This window comes from Gasterosteus aculeatus, chromosome 15, assembly GCF_964276395.1.
Source record: "Gasterosteus aculeatus chromosome 15, fGasAcu3.hap1.1, whole genome shotgun sequence".
Lineage (NCBI taxonomy): Eukaryota > Metazoa > Chordata > Actinopteri > Perciformes > Gasterosteidae > Gasterosteus > Gasterosteus aculeatus.
Genome location: NC_135703.1, coordinates 8,629,050 through 8,648,831, shown reverse-complemented (window position 1 = coordinate 8,648,831; position 19,782 = coordinate 8,629,050). Strand labels below are relative to the sequence as shown.

Sequence of the window (19,782 nt, the reverse complement as noted above, 5' to 3'; positions counted from 1 at the left end):
AAAAAAAAATGAAAAAAATGGATGATTATTTGTTAGAAGCCTTTTTAGATATAATGGGGCCAGACTGAATTTAGAGGCCTTTTGCTGGTGAAAACAGAGCCCTGCCATTGAATATGTCAAATGCAATTTCCTGTAATGCTGTAGAAACTGATGCAATGGCAGCGAAGGTAAAAGGTAATATGATAATGGTAAAACTGCTGTGAAACAAACAGATGAGAGAGAGAAACGAACAAAAACATGACAGACGGAACGTGCAACTGTAAAGATAAACCTTCAAAATGGACATTGAAGAAAAATGCAGCAGGGTTTTTATTAAATCAAGAGAAGAAAGGGCAGAGATAACAAGCAAGCATCAGCATCCATATTAATAAGAACTAAAGGATGAGGGGAAATGGTTGGAACATTTTCCTTAATCGACCCTGAGAGGGCGATGCGTGAAACTATGGCAACTGTTTCTGTCTCCAACACCCAGCTTCCTCTTTGTATAATAAGAGGTGATACAAGCAGGGCGACACACACAAAACATTGTTTTACACAATACAATACAGGCAACAGCTTCCATCAATGCAAAAAAAAAGCATCTTCTGTGCCTTTCTACTGTACTGCACAATTTGAGATTAGAATCGTCTGTAAAGAAAACCACGCAGCATGAGAATTAATTCTAGGTTATATATTTCTGTTGGCAAAATAAAATGTGACTCTAATATCAAAGACCTTTCAGACTTATGTGCAAGTTGACACACACATGCACTGTAGGATTAACGGGGCAAACTCTCTCGGTGTGTGTGTGTGTGCGTTTTATGCTGAACCGACATATGAATGAAAATCCTTCACAAGAAGCCCGGTGAGGAGGGAATGTTGGCGTGTGCTTGTGTGTATTCACACTCAAACCATTCTTACCCGGCACTGTCAGGGCTTTGTGACGGCGAGGACACTGTAACCATGACAACTGGACCCATGATAGCCATGAATGGAGGGAGGAAGGGGTGAAGTGAATAGGGGCATCTGGTTTAAGTAAAGTAGGTTTTTAAGTTTGTTCTTGGATGATGAAGCACTAATATTTGAAAAACCAGTTCTGACACACCCATTTAAAAGCCTTCTTTGGTGGTGTTAGTTCTACATTCATACATCTACATCATTCCAGATAAACACTCTCTGTGAAATCATTTTTAAAAAAGGGAAATACTGGTTTCACACCAGAAATGTGTTAAAAAAACATTGCTGAACTTTGGGAAGTTAATTCAATACTTAGGGCTCAATAGATTATTGAGCCCAATGTTTTAACAATACTTAAAATAGGTTAACTCTCTGTTTCCCCTACCATTATATCAGGGGGGCGCCCCACCCCCTTGAAATTATGACCCCACCTCTTAAAAAAAGATTTGACTACCCTGTTGGGGGGTGCTAGTAGTCAAACGTTAAATCCATTCAGGGTAAACTGTTATTGTCTCAGTGCTCCGGTTCTTTGCCAGGTTGTAGTTATGTTGCAGTCGACCGATCCGAACCACACGTTTTGTGAATACAGGAGTATCAAAACTGAAAGAATTTAAGATTCAAACTACAAAAATATGAACCAAAAACAACCTTTAATGAACGCTTGTAACAAAATGTACTCTGGCATGATCAGAAAAAATTCTTGATGGAAAGAAGAAAGATGGTTTAACAGCATCCCACGAAGGAAGAGAGCAGCGAGGTGAACTGTATGGCCAAGCGGAGGTTACATCGTGGACAATATATGACTTAAAGCCCCTTCAAGCACAAAGGCAGGCTGGGTAATTGGGCTGTAAACCATCCTACCTGGTGCCTGTGTGTCAACCAGCACACAAAAGCCACCTGAACAGCCGCCGCCATTAACCATCAGTTTCTGCTGCTGATGAACTCTGATAGGAGGATCCCCATTTGACAGGGGCGTCAATCAAACACTACCCCCGAGACGTCACACCAACGGCAAACTGCACTGAAACATCACTGACAATTACTCATTTCCCCGTGCGTTCAAGCTCCACTGCGCACGCCGGACGCACACATTAATATACACGCGCGCACACACATCCCTCCCAGGCCTGCAGACGCAAACACAACCATGTCTGTTAGCTGCTGCAAAGAATAAAAAGGGACAATTGAGTTTGCTTCCACTTCTGGAGTGGGTCAATTAACTTGCAAAACCACAACTCTATGACTCACACTTGATAAGCCGTACATGATGGAGCATATGTGTGCTTTTGTTTGCTTCTGCCCGCATGGTGATAAGACTAATAGATTTTTATCTTTTTATTGTAAGATTGTGTGTGTGTGTTAATATATGTGAGCGCAAAGTTCGACCGGCTTGCGTAATGAAGCGGATTTTCCATTCTGCTGTTAACTGGGTAACTTGCCGTGTGAGAGAAGGAACACCAAGCAGTTATTTGTATGTAATAGTCTTAGCCGCGTTTGGTTCATCTATTTAAAAAAAAAAAAGGATGTTTTTGAAGGCTGTCCTTTGAGTTAGTACACTTCACAGGAAGGCTCGGCTCAGACACTTTGCAAGAACAAAAGCTACCAGGATAGAAAGGGCCGCAGTACAGTCAAGGACACGAGCAAGCCTTATCTGGACTGCGGGACGGGGGCGACGCATTGGACTTTAACGAAATGTGCAGAGCAGCTTGATGGAAGATAAGAAGGGAGAGGAAGAGAAGAGGACGACGCTGCACTGGAATGTACAGAGTAAAACGATGACAGAGGGCATCTTCAAGCATCAGTGCCTTTTCTCATTTAGGGTGTGTGCGTCATCGGGGTTCCCTTGCCTGCTGTCATCTAAAAATGAAAAAAGGTGGCTGGAACACCAGAGTGCACTCGACGCGGCTCTTTGACAGAAACTAAAGGATGTTTCCACTCCACAAATTGCCAGGATTTGTGTTGTTTGAGCAAAGAATTAAAAAGGCAATAACTGGCGGGCCTGGTTGTTTCACGTCAGCCTGCTCGCAAAATAATCCAATAAGCCGGGCACTGCAGGGTTTGAAGCGATTGAAATCGATTGCATTATCACGCGGGACGTACAGTAAGTAGATGGAGGGACTGCAGCCGGGAAGGTAACCAAAACCGAGAGTATGCAAGAGAAAAGAGACACAGCGGAAGAGTTCGGGTCGAGTGTCGACACCTACGTCAGTAGCATCGTAATGTCAAGCCTGCACGATTGGCTAGAAGACATGTTATCAAAATGACCGTATAGTAACCCACGTGTAGAAGGCTCTTATGTTAAAGAAAAAAAAATCTGTTAAAGATCTTCCCTATTAACCCATGATTTTTTTTTTTGAATATGTCCTATAAAAAAAGCTTTTACCACCAGTTAGTGTCTTCGGCTGCAGAAGTCTCTAAATAACTTCAGGTGAGGCAAAACTCTTAGATAAAAAGTGCACGTCCCTCTGCAGCAACAATATATGCAGAGAAAAGTCCATTTTGGTGGGTTGAAATGTTACGGGTGATAGATGCTGCATTGCTTTGCATATTTACAGTGTACACGTTTATACCAGCTGCTGCAGTTTAAGGAAAGATCAGTCGCTCTTGCACTTAACAAACAATTAAAGCACTTAGTACATGGATTTGGCATGAATGAGGACATCATATTTATACATAAAGCACCCGAGCAGACTGACAGAAAACAACCTTCAAAAAATATATTCATCATGCGTATACAGCTCTACAAAAGGCAGTGTAAATTAAAAATATTCAAAATAATATCAACTCAACATGATTTAAGCGTAAAGACTAACCATTTTTTGTTTGGACTCAATAGCAATTCCCTTATTTGTCTTTCAATATTCTATATTCACACGACGAATATAATAAAATACCTCACAACCCTTTAACAACTGCAGCACAAGCCCCATTAACGTTAAGAGATATAAAAACAGCATTAATGTGCTTTGCAAATGATGTGCTGTGAGGGCAGAGTGAAGCGATGAATGAGGAATACCAGGCTGGGTATGTTAGCGTGGCCATGTTAGCGTACAATAATCGAGAGAGACTCCATCAGTCCTTCTGACTCTGAGGTCCTTGATGTGCACGGCGTTTCAGACTAATTACAGAATAATCATTTCCTATTTTTTCTACCGGCAGATGTTCCGCCACGATGACGACATTTAGTGGCAAGTCAGGTTAATTTGGGGGTTGTTGACACCCATCTATGATTAACGGTTGCCATGGGTACCATGTGTATTTACATACAGCTTTCACTTTGATCCAAGGTTAGATAGTCAGACTGCACTTCAAATGGACACTTTAATCTCTAAGTTCAATTTAGTGCAAATATAACCCTCTTATATTTCATCAAAATAACACTCAGTCACAAAAACTGCCATATTCTTTAAAAATGTAAGAGCAAACATTATGATTTAAATTGCGCTATAAAAAGTAGGTGGTGTTAATGGTCACGTTGGAAGGGAAAGACAGTGGACTATTATATCGGAGTATGAAATAATAAAAGAAAACGTGATTACATTGTGTGGGAGTCACTGCAGGATTTCTCCCAGGGGTCTCAAAGTGTGATCGCAGCTCTCACCTACTGATCGATACATTGACTGCTGTCAGTCATCAAAGAAATGCTATTAATTATTAAATCAGCCTATTATTGCCTGAAGAATGTTACGGTGGTTCCACCAAGACCGTGGATTAAATCACTCCAGTTCGGAGGACTTTGCTCTGGCTTCTAGTCCACTAAATAATGTACTTTACAATCCTGCTGACAGTTTATAAAGCACTGAATGGTTTGGGGGCCAAAATAGATTTCTGACCTGCTGCCTCCTTACAAACCCTCCCGACCCCTCGGGTCGTCTTTGACGTCCCCAGTTAGAACCAAACACGGAGAAGCACCACTCCTTTTCTGCTCCACGTATCTAAAACCGCTGCTTTTAACTGAAGCAGACTCAAGGATGTTGATATAGTTTGTAAAATGCATTAATGCAGGAAATGTATTTTAATTCTTAAACGGCAACTTTTCTATTTTTAGCCCGTTTAATGTTTTAATGAATGTTATCAATTGTTCTAAAATGTGCAAAATGTTTATTTTGCCTTATATATTTGATGCTGTTAATGGCTTTATGTGAAGCGCTTTGTTGAAATGTGTTTTACACATTGTGTGTACACATGTGTGGGCTAAAACCACATCTGCGATGGGCACAGCCAGAGTCACCTCTGAGTCTCTGCGACACAGTGCAGACGTCAGCACTTTCCCCCCCCCTTTACAATGTAAAGGTTGACATTTCTTTCCCCCAGACTGCTGCACTCTGTTCAGTCACCGGGGAATATACATGTGTGCAAGAAATATGCAACAGAAAAGATTAACAAAAGCTCAGACAGCTTCGACTCCAGACCACTGCAATATTTCAGGGTTTATCAAAGCAGAAAATATCAAATTAATATATTGCATATTTGAATACAGTCACATTTTCCTTACAAGTTCCGCTGCTTTAAGGACAGTTCATTATTAACAGAATCTGATGGTTAATGGCGGCGGCTATTAAGGTGGCTTTGGTGTGCTGGTTGACACACAAACACAGGCACCAGAGTCCTTAGCAGACATTACCGTATTTAGTGCATGTTAGACTACATCCTGCAGCCCAAAGGGATATAATCAGTCGCAGACCCTTTCTCCAGTTGCCCCTCCCTCCAACCCTGCAGTGGAATGTGAAGAGTTTAGCTCTGTTGAGGCGCGTCCAAACCTTGTTAATACAAGCCTCTGTTCACCAGGGATCACAGCCAAGCAGATGCCGGCGTTATGCATTACTCCCCTGGCGACATTCAACACACTTTTCCAAGATGGAGGTTTAAAAATGTTAATGAAACGACTGGATGTACAATGCAGCCATGCTGTGATCATTACGCCTTCCTGAAACTTTTATCACGCTTTTTAAAAATCTTTTAATAAGCTTAAGTTCCTCTGGGCAGGTGTGCCCTTTTCCAGGAATACCCACTTGTATGCAGATACAGTTTTGGGTCAGTGTGCATAACTGTAATTTGTGATTGGACAACTGAAATGACAAAAGGTTGAATCGCTCACAGGGATTTTAAGTTATTGAGGCCAGAGGAAGCAAAACAAATTATATATATATATATATATATATATATATATATATTATTCAGGTTGATATTTTGAAGTAAACTGATGAAGGATCACAGCGCTAGTGAAGCATCATTAATATTAGATAATATGTTGATATTCCTTGGCAAAGAGGAGCGGCAGATGGGTGAGAAGTAGTATCATAGTGACATAGCGGCAGGTTCTGCTTCAGACTTCATTAAACACTACAAGAAATTTATTAATGTGTTCCATTCGCGATATCCAGCTTTCTCGCACTTCAAGTTGGCTGACAAAAACACAAGTGATTTTTGTTCTGGAAACAGAACATCCTGGTGAGAATACGAGCTTCGGCATGAGCTCGAGGCAAAGAAAAAAAAAATCCAACAAAAGTAACCGATGCATACATAAATCATTAGTCAGCAAAACCCAAAAAAGGACGAGAAAGTGGAGCAGTTGAGGAATGAAATGATAGGATGCATCTCATCAGAGAAAAGGAGATAGTTGAAGTAGAAAGAGATGAATAAAGGAAGAACGTAGAAAAACAATTCACATTTTCTTCCTACTCTGACGTTCAGCCTTTGGGCCATCTTGGGATGGTTCAGTGAATTTACCAGATTGAAGAGAGCAATACCTGTTGTATATCAACTAAAAAGAGCGCTCCCCATCACAGACAGACACGGGTAGCAAAGACTGGAGCGGACACACAGGAAGTAAACCCGCATGGGGAGACTTTACTTTTAGAGGACGCTCTACAGGTTTTCTTGCTGAGACATTGAGAAGTTATTGATGCCACACATATAAAGCAAGCTGCTGATTGGCGTAGCAAAACAAACGGAAACAGGTGAAAGAAAACTATAACCTGAGTATTTTATAATAACATAACACAATAACAATACAATAACATGCAGGAATAAACTGCAGTTTTCCATAAAATTTAAGACATCGGCCATTTAATTATGATTATTTATGATGTGCTTTATAGTAATAGTTTTAACTCTCATTGAAAGAATTGAAAAACCATTAAACCTTTAGTTTTGTTATTACTTATTATATCAGGTTAAGCTAAATACATGTACACACATGCATGCATGACTTTTCTGCCACTTTCCATGAAAGTGTGGGGGCACAATTTCAAAGACCAGAAAGAAATTCCCAGTCACACACCCTTGATTTCTCCCGTTTGTTTCCTGCAGCATTGAGATATGCAACAATCTACAGTCTTAATTCGTGTCATTGGCAGTAACGTAGCAACCAAAACCACCAATAAAAAAGGAAGATACAGTATTTTTCTCACATAAATCCAATGCAAAAGAGTGAAAGTCCTCCATACGACTTCAAAAAGCAATCACCTCAGGGATCATGCCAAGACAGGATGGTAAACCACGTATGACTAAAAGGAGGTGCAGGATACCAACGCGATTATTGCTGCGAAAAGATTGCATAACATTTTGTTTTAAATCACCCAGACAGCCTGTGCTTAATCTTAAACATTTTTTATCATAAACAATCTGATAATATATAAAAGGAATTGGATATTTTGGGTGTGTGGCAATGCCAGAAGAACCAAATGCAAGGTCATGTTTGAAAACGACAGCGAAAGCAGTTGCCATGCCTACAACATGCATGTGCACACAAAGAGGCTTATGGCTGCACATGCCGCGAGGCTAGGAAGCCTGACTCGCTGGCATTGCAGCGCTCCGCGATAGCCCGGAGGTCAAAAAGCTCCAGATGCAAGTTGCCATCCCTGCCTACACAACGCTCTCCACTGGTAAATATTTAATCAGTCCTGGAAACACTAAACACCAAGACTGTGCGGAGCCCTCCTTGTGAACATGAACAGAAAGTCATAGATGCAGCGCCATGTGAAAGAGCTGCGGTCTGGGGAGTGCAGCGTTATTCTGCCCCTTCCTCCTTTTGGGTTTCCTGCGTGCCGGGTCATTCTCCAGCCAGTCACGGACTGCAGGGGGAACTATGCAGAGGCGGCCTACTGTTTCCTGTCCTCGCTTTCCTGCAGTCCTCCCATGTCGTTTGCTCCCCCGCTCCATTTCCCCCTCCGGCCACACTCTCGACAAGTCTCTCGCTGCCGTCTCTCCCCCCTTCCCTGCGCTGTGCACTCTCACCACTCGGTAAGATCACTCGCTCAGCACCTGGCTGCAATAAACAGACATTATGAGGGTGTACTAATTGAACCAATTGCTGGTTCACTCTTTGCTGGTCGCCTTATATGATATATGAATGAAATATGTGTTTATGTTTGTGAAATACAGTATGAAGACATCACTTTCGGGCTTATGGCAATGCCAAAAGGTGTTTAATATTTGTTTTGTTTGACATTCTATAGAGTAATTGTTAGACAACATAACAATGGTTAAATAGATGAATGATAAGAATCATCGTTACTCGCAGGCTTAATGACAAGATGGTCCTAGTAATGGCTGTTAATAGCAGCACTATAATTCTACCCAGCCTTCGTGGAATTGTGAGCTTTAAAAAAGTATACATTAAATCATATACTTACCCAATCAAGCATCATTACCAAGGATACTTAAGAAAAAAGCTTTTAAAGCAATTCAATTCACCCAATTTACTTGACTTGAAGGTTGTGGAGGAGAAAATATCTAAAACATCCAAGAATCTCGTTACAATCACTCGTGCAAGCTACGTCCACCTTCCATCCACCGGCGGTTTTTTTTTGCAAACCGTGGTATGCAGGCCTGTATTCATTTTTTTCTCTTTTTTATGCTGAAACATACCGATCATACCATTCCTGTCGTAACCCTCATGCAGAACCATGCAGAGCCAAAATGTCAACCAGACACCGGGACATCGGACCTTGTTACACCCATGAGTATTATCCCTCACAAAGTCTTGGTTTGGTCCTTCAACACCATGTTTATAATGAAACTGGTTATAGTGCCTCGTGCTTCCCCGTTATGTCTAGAATAGCTGCAAAGGCTGTGTCCTCAGAACGTGTCCTCCACTTTTAGGAACAGAGAGAAATCTGGAATTACTTCATTATAATCCCACTTTTCCTGTTGGTGGGTTGGCTGTCAGCTGCTTTGGTGTGAAACCATGACAACCAGTTCTCCTCACACAAGTTTTTGAGGTCATGTATTAATTTTATGTTGAATTAAAATGTGTAAAAAAAAGCAATAATCTATCTAAGTGGCACTTTGTGGAAAATAAGACAGAATAAGGACAAAAGAAAAAGGACAAAGCTTGTCCTGAAACCTTTGACAGGTAGTGTTAATCAAGCAAAGTTAATCTTTTCATGAAGACATCAACTGTGATTTAAGCTTGAAAAGCAAAAGATCCCTTTAACAAGTTCCAGCGGCTGTTTCACACAGGCGATAATCAGGAGTTGGAAACAGTCATGAGGAAGCAGATTAGCTCAGGTTATGAGGGTAGCATTCTGAATACATTGTTTCTGACCGTCCCCGTGGCAGGCAGGCAGGGAGGCGCACACGCACACGCACACGCACACACACACACACACACACACAAAGGACTCCACCTCACCAACCAAGAGAAACCCAAATAGAAATGAGAGACTATCGTTGCTTTCTTTGGAACGTTGGTTAGTGAAGGAAACTGATGTACTTGCTTGTGTACGTTACAACAAGGCTGAATAAATCAGCTCCTATGAGCTTACATACAAGTTCTATGGACGTAAACATGAGTGAACTAACTGATGGAGGTGTAGAGTGTGATATTCGGGTTTGACCGTCATAAAGTCAGCACTAATCACATGTGGATTATTCTGTGATGTTGTAGCCTCATTATTGTTTAAATCCCCATTATTAGTTCGTCCCCATTTAAGATCCAAAATCAATTCTGGTGGAGAGAATCAGTGGGATATCCTCACTGTTAATAGTCTGAAAATCATTCATGAGTCCAAGGAGGCAATAATAACAATAAAAGATTTACAAATACATTGAAAAACAGTCAAAGCAGAAATATTTTTTTTTGCCATTTTGCTTGAAAAACACATTAGATTATGAAAATGTATGCCGATCCAGGCTTTTAAAAAAAAATAACTCCGTAAAGACAGCAGCAACCAGATCTTACAAGAAAACGGCAACAGAGTCCAAATACAGTATGGTTGTTTGCCTCATTCGTGTCCCTTTTGCCTGCTAGGCGGATACATCTTCAGTGCACTCAGAGTCCCGAAGGACAGAGCTGAACCCTCGGTCTCCCAAAAGCACCTCTCCAAAGACATTCCGTCTGGAAAACTGGGGCTGTCACAATCATTGTTTCAGCTTTTTGAACAAATCGTTCTCCCTGGTAAACGCGATGACAATGAGCTTGATGCAATCTATTGCAGGAAATAGGCCCATTTTAAACAGTAGCGTGGGAGCCAATCATTGTGAGCCTCGCGTAGTACCGGGGAGTCAATTGTTGGGTAATGTGATCCCTCTGTGATGAGACCGATCAGATGAAACTCCTCTGGGGGAGACGGTCTGATCACCCAATCAATGCGCCTCACACCAGGCCACTTTCCTTCAACAACGACTTTCTGTCACAACCAGATCCAAGTCCTTTCCCAAGGTTTTTATCGCTTTTAAAATCATGATTGATGTTTAAAGAACTAAATAAAAGGAATGTGCAATACAGAGTAGGAATGGCAATTATTATCTCTTCCTTTCACATAGTGACAAAGGCCAAGAATGAACCATTCTTGGTTTTCCTTCATTATAAACCACGTTTTGGACAAAACAAGAAATTCAAGGTAAACATATTGTGTTCTCTTAATTCTCTAAAACATTGGCTATTGTGATCATTAATTATAAAGCAATATATGTCTGTCTGTTTTCATAGACTGCAAGTTGTCAAAGCTCTAAAGTATTTCACAAGAAAAACAAATCTTAAATGTAAGTACGTTTTGTGTGCGAGACCACCAAAATAGTTTGCATTTATTTCTTCCCTACAATCATCTCTAAACCCTTAGATGGATTTCATAATCTCCTTTGCTGGTCCCGACTCTGCAGGTTAGGAACCACTGGACCAAATGGATGAATAAAATCAGTCAATGGAGAAAAGAATGAACAAAATACAAAAACACACAATTACCGGTATAACCGGTCTGCACTACACAACTTGCTTTCTATTTGTATTTGCTTGCCGTGCTAAAACAAAACAACAAAAAGGCCGAGGCGGAGGGTCGTAACCCTGCGTGCAGCGGTCTGCCAGCGGGGGGGGGGCTCACCTACTGCTTCTGGTCAATGGCCCAGAAAAAAAGCCTGAGAGAACCAAGAGCAGCAACGGTAACAGTGGAGCAACCCGCGCACACGTATTCACCGATTGTGTGAAGAGTATCAGGACACAAACGACAGCTCATTAGCGCTCTGGATGTCTAGAGGACTGAATTCACCTCACCAACCTTGTCTTTAAAGGGTGTATATGGACTTAAACGTTAGTTTAGCCAGCAAGGGCAGAAACCCTCTCGGCATTCTCTTGGTTTCAATCGTTAATCCCGTCCCAGTCTTTCAGCAGACCCCCCCCCCCACCACCCGGTTTGCTGGAGCCATTTAACTCCCAAGGCTGGAGCAGATAACAGTCATTATCAAATTGCCAGCGTTTCTATAAGGAGGTAAACATCGATCGCTCAAGCGCTTTGTTAAAAACATCTCTGCCAGTCCGGGGCCAGAACAATCCGGCGGTCTGAGGAGTCAGTGGGACGTCGCTTTATACAAAGTCATCCACAAAATAAATCATATAATAAGAACAACCAACATCTTTCTTTTGGTGCGAGTAACATGAGCAATCCTGTTGCAGAGAATCCCTGAACCCATTTACAGGTCACCCTCATTAACAACATCAACGGATTAGATCGTTAAAATAATCCACAATCAATTAGCAAAGATGTAATGTACATAATTACAAAACCGCCCAGGCCTGAGTGAAAGTCAAATACGATGCACTTTATGGAGTCACGTTGTGATATGATGTGATTATGGATGCATCAATCCAATTAGCTTGCATCCGCGCCCACACAGAGCGCATCGAGTGGATCGGGTATCTGCGATGATGCGACCAGTCCGGTTTCTTTCGGTTTCAGCGTCACTTCTATGGTCGCGACAAGCGGTTAACTCGGTTTTTATTGACACAGCCAACCCCGGCATCATGTTGCCTTGCAGAGAAATGATTCCCAAAGACCTCACAGTCCACAGGGGAGGTTTCTGGGAAAAGTGATTTTCAGCTGGAACTTGTACTCTACTGCATCACCAGAGAATCAGAGTAGAAATAGCAAAGTCACTATAGAGGGGGAAGTTGTCCAAGTTAATGATTCTGAGGAAGTTGTAAAAACAAAAATAAGTCGTCGAAGGGAGACGTCATTTTTCATTGGGGATTGACGAGACTTTTTCAAAACCACAATAGCAAGTCAGTCAGTATTCAATACCAGTTTACCTAATCTGTATTCATTATTTTTTCATTATTTGTTTTGTTTTTGTTTTCAAACTCTCCGTGTGTTTTTATTGTTAGCACTTACCGGTTTTATCATGTAGCACTTTGAGATTTTCTTAAATATAAAGTGCATTACAAATTAAATGTATTATTATTTTATGTGTAAGGCCAAATCGAGACATTGCTTCCTTAACTAATAAATACAAAAACATATTTACAGAATTTTTATTTATTAAAATAATGGTATTTGCTACCTGACCTGCATAGAACATTGTTCGGAACTGTATGAAAGTACTACAAAATACTCCTCAGTGTCTTTCCCCCTTGAGAAAAAGTAAGGGGGGGAAAAAAAGGCTAAAGGAAGAGGGAACATTTGCTTGTCCTCTGCTACACGGCTGGAGATTAATAGTCTACAGATGGAAACAGGATCACGTTTCAGAGCAGGACAATAAAGCAAAGAGGCCGGCCAAGAGGCTGGAAAGAGCTGACTGGATGATTCTCAGTGCTTTTCTTTTGTCAGTCTGTGCGCACAGGCGCTTGCGTGTATTCGTCTCTGTGTGATGCGGTTCACAGGACATACAAGGACGCGGCCAATACGTAACACTTTGGCTGTATTATATTGATCCAGAGACATTACCATGCACGGTAGCCGGTCTGCCGCTCGATCACACACACACGATCGAACACAGCCGGCTAATGCCCGCGGAGGGCCGTCGGTGCAATTGCAAAATAAATATATCAAAAGCACAGTCACACATGTTTCACGCAATAAATGCCTGCCGCTGCTCGCCTTCGTGGAGAAGAACAAAACTAAAGCCAACGAATGTTGTCCAATGTGTCAAAGTCACTCTCATGTATTGGCTGTGAAGATGCATGAATGTTGAGTCACATTTAGGTGTCTTTGCATGCGTGAGCGAGTGGATGTGCGTGTTTGTGTACCTTGACAGCAGCCGTGTCTCCGTCCTCAGCAGTGCTCTGCCCATTCTGTCAAAAGAGCAGATGTGAGAAACAGTCAGAGTATGACAGTGCATATCTTGTGTGTACGTGTGTGCGTGTACAGAGAGAGCAGACACATAGAGAGTAAGGTGGGGGGGGGCGAGAGTGGGGGCTACGAGGGAATATCTGCAAGACTGTGGGGGTGGCAACAGTCCGCTGCATCCAGCACTTTGCTCCTCTGCTGGCAAACCTAATAATCTAGTGCTGACACATAAATGCCCTTCGTCCATCTGCGCCGCAGTAGGTGAGTATTGCACAGAAGGGTAATCATTGTTGTTTGTAAAACAATACCTCGCTGAGGGCTATTCAGAACACCAACATATTGTTCATGTAACACTTCAGAAGTGGGCGGCTAACTTTGAACATACAGTATAATTTCCGTCACAGTGCATGATTATATGCGTTTTCATCCCGTTGCAGACGACGGAGGAACAATAATGAGTATTATATGCACAGGGTACCTGTGGTCTAATGAATTTGAAAAAAAAAAGGGAAGCGGCCATTATCATGTAAAGTCAAATTAGGATCCCTCGGCATTGCTCATGTTGCCCAACATTTTCAACCCCCCCCCACACACACACCAGAGGATCTTCAACTTCCCTTAAAGCAATATAGTAATGTACAGTTGTAACATACAGTTGTTTTCACTGCCTGGTACCTCAATGTGACCATTACATTGACCTCAACATGTAAAACACGTGTCCTTTTAATGACGTATGGCATCATCATACCTCTGAGGCATGTGCAGATAAATCTAAAATTATAACTGACCCCCTTCCAGGGATCAAAGGAACACTCCTGGTTCCGGAGTCATGTATTTTCCGGGCCGAGTGTGAGAACACCCTAAATAAATACTCCCTGGCCTTTTCCGCTTTTTGCATTGTTTTTTTTCCCCCCATCACAGAGGGGCGACGCCGAGGTTGTTCACTTCCTACATGACCTCTCCCCGCTTCCTATTCCTTTAGACTGCAGGCCGTGTACACAATGACAAGCAGTGGCCTCAACAATCAACCATTAAAGATAAAGTGCAGCGCGAGACGGGATGGAAGCACAGGCAGCGACATGAGTGCGGTTCCTCCATACTGAAAGAAAAAAAGACCATCTAAATCAAAAATGAATTAGACTGTGGATCAGATTTTCTGAGATACCTCACAATACATTCTGTGCAGAGAGACTGGATGCATTTTGGAAAGTGGATGTACTTATTTTTTTCCTGCTGTGAGCAATAACCAACTGCTATAAAATTGGATGGGCACTATAACCTCAGGCACTATTAGAGACCAGCAGTTCGTCTGGTTGGAGTTTAATCATCTACTCAAAAGAGGAAATGCAATTTAGCAAAGTTGTGCCAGTCATGGCAGCTGGAAATGTGAGAGAACAGGAGAAATGGAGACAATTTAGTGGCCAGATGCAGTTTGAAGTCAGGTTTTAGTGGTTAAGAAAACCTGGAGGAAGTTCAGTGCATGTTCTTACAAAGGACTTGGCAGACTGAATCTCAAAGTGAAACCGTCCCACTTGCCTCCACGTTCTGACTCTGCCTCCTTTCACCTGGCCGTCAGTGAGGCGTGTTTGGTAAAGTGTGCTGACCAGTGGTGGGAATCCTCCAACTGTCTCCTTTCTGTGCGTGTGGTCAACAATGCCGTCCCCAAAATTGCAGTTCAACACATTGAAACCTCATTAGCTTTGCATGGCTGATTCAAGTGGCCCAGTTAATGGTGCTTTCTCTCCCCTGGGCTTCCTCCATGAGAGCACAGGAATGCAGGCGCACGTACAGATGAATATGCTCAAACACCGTTTAGAAGGAAAAAGATAGTGTACTTGAACTGTAATGCACACATTCAACAACTATTGGAGATGCACACAGGATCACTAGAAGAAAATTACAGCCCACAAGCAGGCAGTGAAATAATTTACCCACCAGCCTATTAAGCCTGCTGGAGACAGAACGTGGAATTTCTCACAGGAGTCCTGCATGATTAAGCAAAGTAAACGATATCAGAGCACTGAAGCTGTGTGCGTTTGATTCGTTGTTTTAACGGTGTTATTTGAGCAGCTACCGTCCCGTAACTAGGCAACAAAAAACACAATAACAATTCCTTTTGTCCGAGCCTTTGATTCTATCCGACTAAACGTCCTGTAATCTCTCCCGTCAGTATTGACGACAGGTCAAAGTACCACTGCAGTCTTTTGGATAATTGACTCACTTACAAGTTAACTTTTTACTTTGGATTATAAAGAAATGAGGACTTTTCTTTCTCGGGGCACCTATCAAGCGAAGGGATTTGTTATCACATGCCGGCCCCGCCCCGCCGCTCAGGTGTTCAGCAGGTTGCACCCAGATTTACTGCAACCAAGCAGACTGTGCGAACACGTACGCACAAAGCACGTATGAACCGAACCGCAGCGAGCACAAACTCACAAGTGCTCGAGAGCGCCTTGCTGACCGCGCCTAGCTCGCAAACATGGCACACATTCCGTGTATCGACCTGGCTTTATCCTCTAGATGGAACATTACGTAAGGAGTGAATAGTTCACGTCTTTCCGCACCATTTCTCCAAGTCTTTGCTTGTGCAATCCTGCATTATAAGTCTTACTTTCTTTAGAAATACACTTTTGCTTTTTCCCCCATTTGCTTCCACCTCGTCTTCGAAGAAATAGAATTCCACCCTCATTCTGAAAACGCGAGGGGAGCATAAAGAAAGAGTGTGAGAAAAAAAAAAAAAAAAAAGAGACTTTGCCTCTGATGGTGGACTGGAGTGCAGACGCTGGCCGAAATACAATTTCCTCCAGAGAAGGAACGAACAGCAGTTCAGGTTGTAAAAGGAGAATCGAGGAAAAGAAAAACGCATGGCTAAAATAAAGCACCTAAGAATGAGAACTTGTATACTGAAATAATTGAATCGAAATAATTGCAAAAGAAACAATTATGAAGAAAGGCCCAAGAGCCATTGTGGAAAAAAAAAAACAGATTGGAAATACAAAACTATTCAAAAGTCTCTTATCAAGTTACAAAACAAGAAAAACAAACAAGTCAAAGGAGGAGCAAAAGCGAGAAAGATAATATGGATGAATATTAATTTTTTTAAAGAGGATTTAAGGGCCTGCTTACAAAACGGTCTCCCTTCCCTAATTGACGTTTTGGCATGTTTTAAGAACCTAAAATATACCCAGCAGTGCTTGAAGCTACAGTGAGCATTACGATCAAGCCGTAGCGTTTTACCACGTTTCAAGGCAAGATACAAGATCCCCTCTATGGATCCGTGCAATCTCATATCATACGTTTCAGGGTTGGCACTGGAGGGATTATTCATTAAGAGTTCAGATTTGCAATAGATAAACATTGACAGAAGCATGACTCAGCTCTTCTGGAGGACCTTCACTGACCCAGTGATGACAGAGGCCAACGCAGGCGGTGGTCACTCAACTGAGAAAGGGCGGGAATGATTTGTTAAAACTGTCCTTATCGAAAAGATGAATCAATGAGAAATGAATTCATAACAGAAATGGTTTTCTGAATAAAAAGGATCAATAAAAAAAACACACACTTTGAAATAGCTAAATTTGCACATTTCTGCTTGCTTTTGTCACAGCATCGAGCACAAAAGCAAAATCTGATTTCCATTCATGGCACCTTCCAAACGCAAGCACTGACATAATGAGTGGCTGGTGAAAAAAACAACTGCCACATAACAACTCCCTCTGTGTTGAAATGTCTTTGTAATACATTTCATCCTTTATTTTCAAAAATCGGCCAAAAGTGCATCTCTGTATCCATCCCATCTGTCTGCGTGACACGCAGACCCACGGCTCTGCCTGGCGTTTGACTCTCCCAACATGTTTGCTGGCATGGCCTCCGGTCGCACTCGCTGTCTCTGCTCAATCAATCTGAGCCCCCGAGCTGTCTCGCTCTGCCATCGGGAACCAACGCGTGCAGCTGGCTGGTTGGTTGGTGACGGAGATCCATGGCAAAGATCCCTCTTTGACTCTTGGTGACTTGTGCGATCAAATCAATTACAGACGCAGTACTTTAGTGAGTGTTAGGCGGGGGGGCTCAATGCTGGCGTGAGAAAATCTCTATACAATTTATCCTTACGTGTACATGCTGATATTTACACACACAATATTTTTTTTTGCAACGGTGTTTTGTTTTTTTTAGGAAAAACTTTACTCAAAACCTAGGCTGGGTATGTTTCACAGTATTAAACGCACTCTTCACAGGCTCGGCGCTACCATCTGTTCAGCTGTGACATGCTACTCAGCCAACTCATATGCTGGAGAATGCTGTAAATATTAGACTCTGCGGGTAACCCGCAAGTCACGACGAAGGAGATTTTTTTTTCCCCTGCATTATTTGCACGTTTTTCCATTCATTGTAAGCCTCAATAGCACCTCTACAAATCAACCGTAACTCCCAAGTGCACATCAGACGGCGTCTAGTCCAGTTGATGCTTTGCATAACTTAATGAGCCGAGACTTCTCAGCCTGTCTTTTATAAAAAAAGACCTTGAGTTTGATCAGAAAACTCAATTGTTTTTAAATTGTTTTTCACAGAATTATTACAAATTCTTTCCTCGGCTCCAGAAAGCAGAGAGGCTATCGAGGCGGAGAGATGGACAAATGAGTGTCATTATGAATGAGCGCTCATCTCTTCATCTCTCCTGAAGCGGATTGAGGACACGGTTGATGAACAGCGCTATCCGTCAGCGAGACTCGTCACACAAAACGTCGGTCCAACAGGCCTGTCCTCGCCTGCTCAATTGGCTGCCTGATTGAAAAGAGACCCTCCAAGCATCCCATTAGAAACCGGGTAAGCAGTGAATTTTACGGTGTCGCCCCAATAAGACACAGGTTGCTTCGAAGCCGCTCGTGTCTGCTCATTGAGAACACAATGTTACACATGCATATTCATTGAGCAACCTGTCTGTCCAAGAGACGATTGAATCGTTCATGAATAATCATACTACATGAGAATGAGCCGCTCTCCCGGTCCGTGCTCAACAACGTCGTCATTCACCTGCTCCGTGTTAAATCAGGCACTGCTCACGAGGCGGTTTAATAAAAAAACCTGCAACATCAGAAGTGCTTTTGTAAATGACACCGGGAGAAAAAACTCCATGAAATCATAAATGCACCAGTAAGTTTGATGGTCCACATGGGCCAGGTAGATTTCCTCTACCTTTCATTTTTGATGACATGTGTGAAAAGGCATTTGACAGAATTCACTGGAAACCACTTTGCAGGTGAGAGCTTCAGTAGAAGAAGTGACAATCTGCATTGAGCTCTGAAAAGTACTTATCTTACATGAATAGGTAGTGATGGTCACGCCAATCGTTGCCTGTAAATGGAATTTAAGTGCCAAGTCCTCCAGAACATCTGAACTAGTTTTATTGGAGAACACAGGATTGTGACGTATGACGTCCCGAGCTAGGTGTGGTTTGAAATAACTTTTTCTAGAGAAGGTGGTGACATGAACACCTTGTAAATCGAGTGGCGATGTGTTTCTTGTGCGCCATGTTACCTGAACGAAACCAAAATGACATTAAAAAAATGAAATAAATGAAACACAGGCAGGCAAACACCACGTCGACATGATTCCACCTCATTACCTCGGTTTCCAGCTGCAGCAGTTCCATTGTGGGCCATGGCTCCGCTATCTGAGCAAGAGGCATTTTCGCAGGGTTTTCTGGCTCTTCGACCCCCACCAGCACCACCACAGTCCCCCCCCCCCTCCCTCCTCAGCTGCTCAAGTACCGAACTCGGTCCCCCCGAGACTCTGTTGGTGCCGCTCCCGTCAAGCGCAGTTCACCTGGCGGCTCCTTCCTCGGGTCAAAAGTCCAGGTGGAGAAGATTTCTCAGGGAAAAAAAAATCGCTCTCCACCTCAGGAGCTGCGAGCACGACACCGGCGGCTTTCACCTGGACACGGAGCCCCCACTCGGCCCGACTCCGGGGTCGGCTGCCGGCCACTTGCGCGTGAATTGTTGAAAGTGAGAAGAAAAAAAAAAAAGACACCTAACGACAAGTCCCCTCGTCCTTCCAGGTTACGCGCGGCGGCTCCTTCGGGCGCGAGCGGGGAGAAGAGCGCGGAGAGCCCGGCGGTGCGGTCTTCTGCTGCACGAGGTCTGCTGCCCAACGACACAACCGACGTCAGCACGAGCGCGCGCCGTTCTTTGCCAAATCTCTCCACGGCTTCCTCCCTCTCGTGCTGTCTCTCCGGGTTGTCTCTCGCAGCGGTGTGGTGGTGATGCGCGCGGAGAGACCTCGGCTGCGGCTCCGTAGTACGAGCAGGCTCCGGGCGCGAGCTGTTATTGGCGGACTCCTGCGGGAT

General features: G+C 43.0%; 1 protein-coding gene across 2 annotated transcripts in view; it reads right to left on the bottom strand.

The window, feature by feature from the left end:
* Positions 1-19,782, bottom strand: part of rps6ka1 (ribosomal protein S6 kinase a, polypeptide 1) — a 33,925-nt gene extending 14,143 nt beyond the window's left edge. The window contains exons 1-2 of one of the 2 annotated variants that reach the window (XM_040198621.2): positions 19,063-19,782; positions 13,400-13,444 (exon numbers count right to left, since the gene is read on the bottom strand). In XM_040198621.2, coding sequence (XP_040054555.1) covers positions 13,400-13,444; positions 19,063-19,125 — 108 coding nt within the window. In that variant the 5' untranslated portion in view covers positions 19,126-19,782. The remainder of the gene's footprint in view (positions 1-13,399; positions 13,445-19,062) is intronic. The other variant, XM_040198622.2, reaches the window with a different exon arrangement.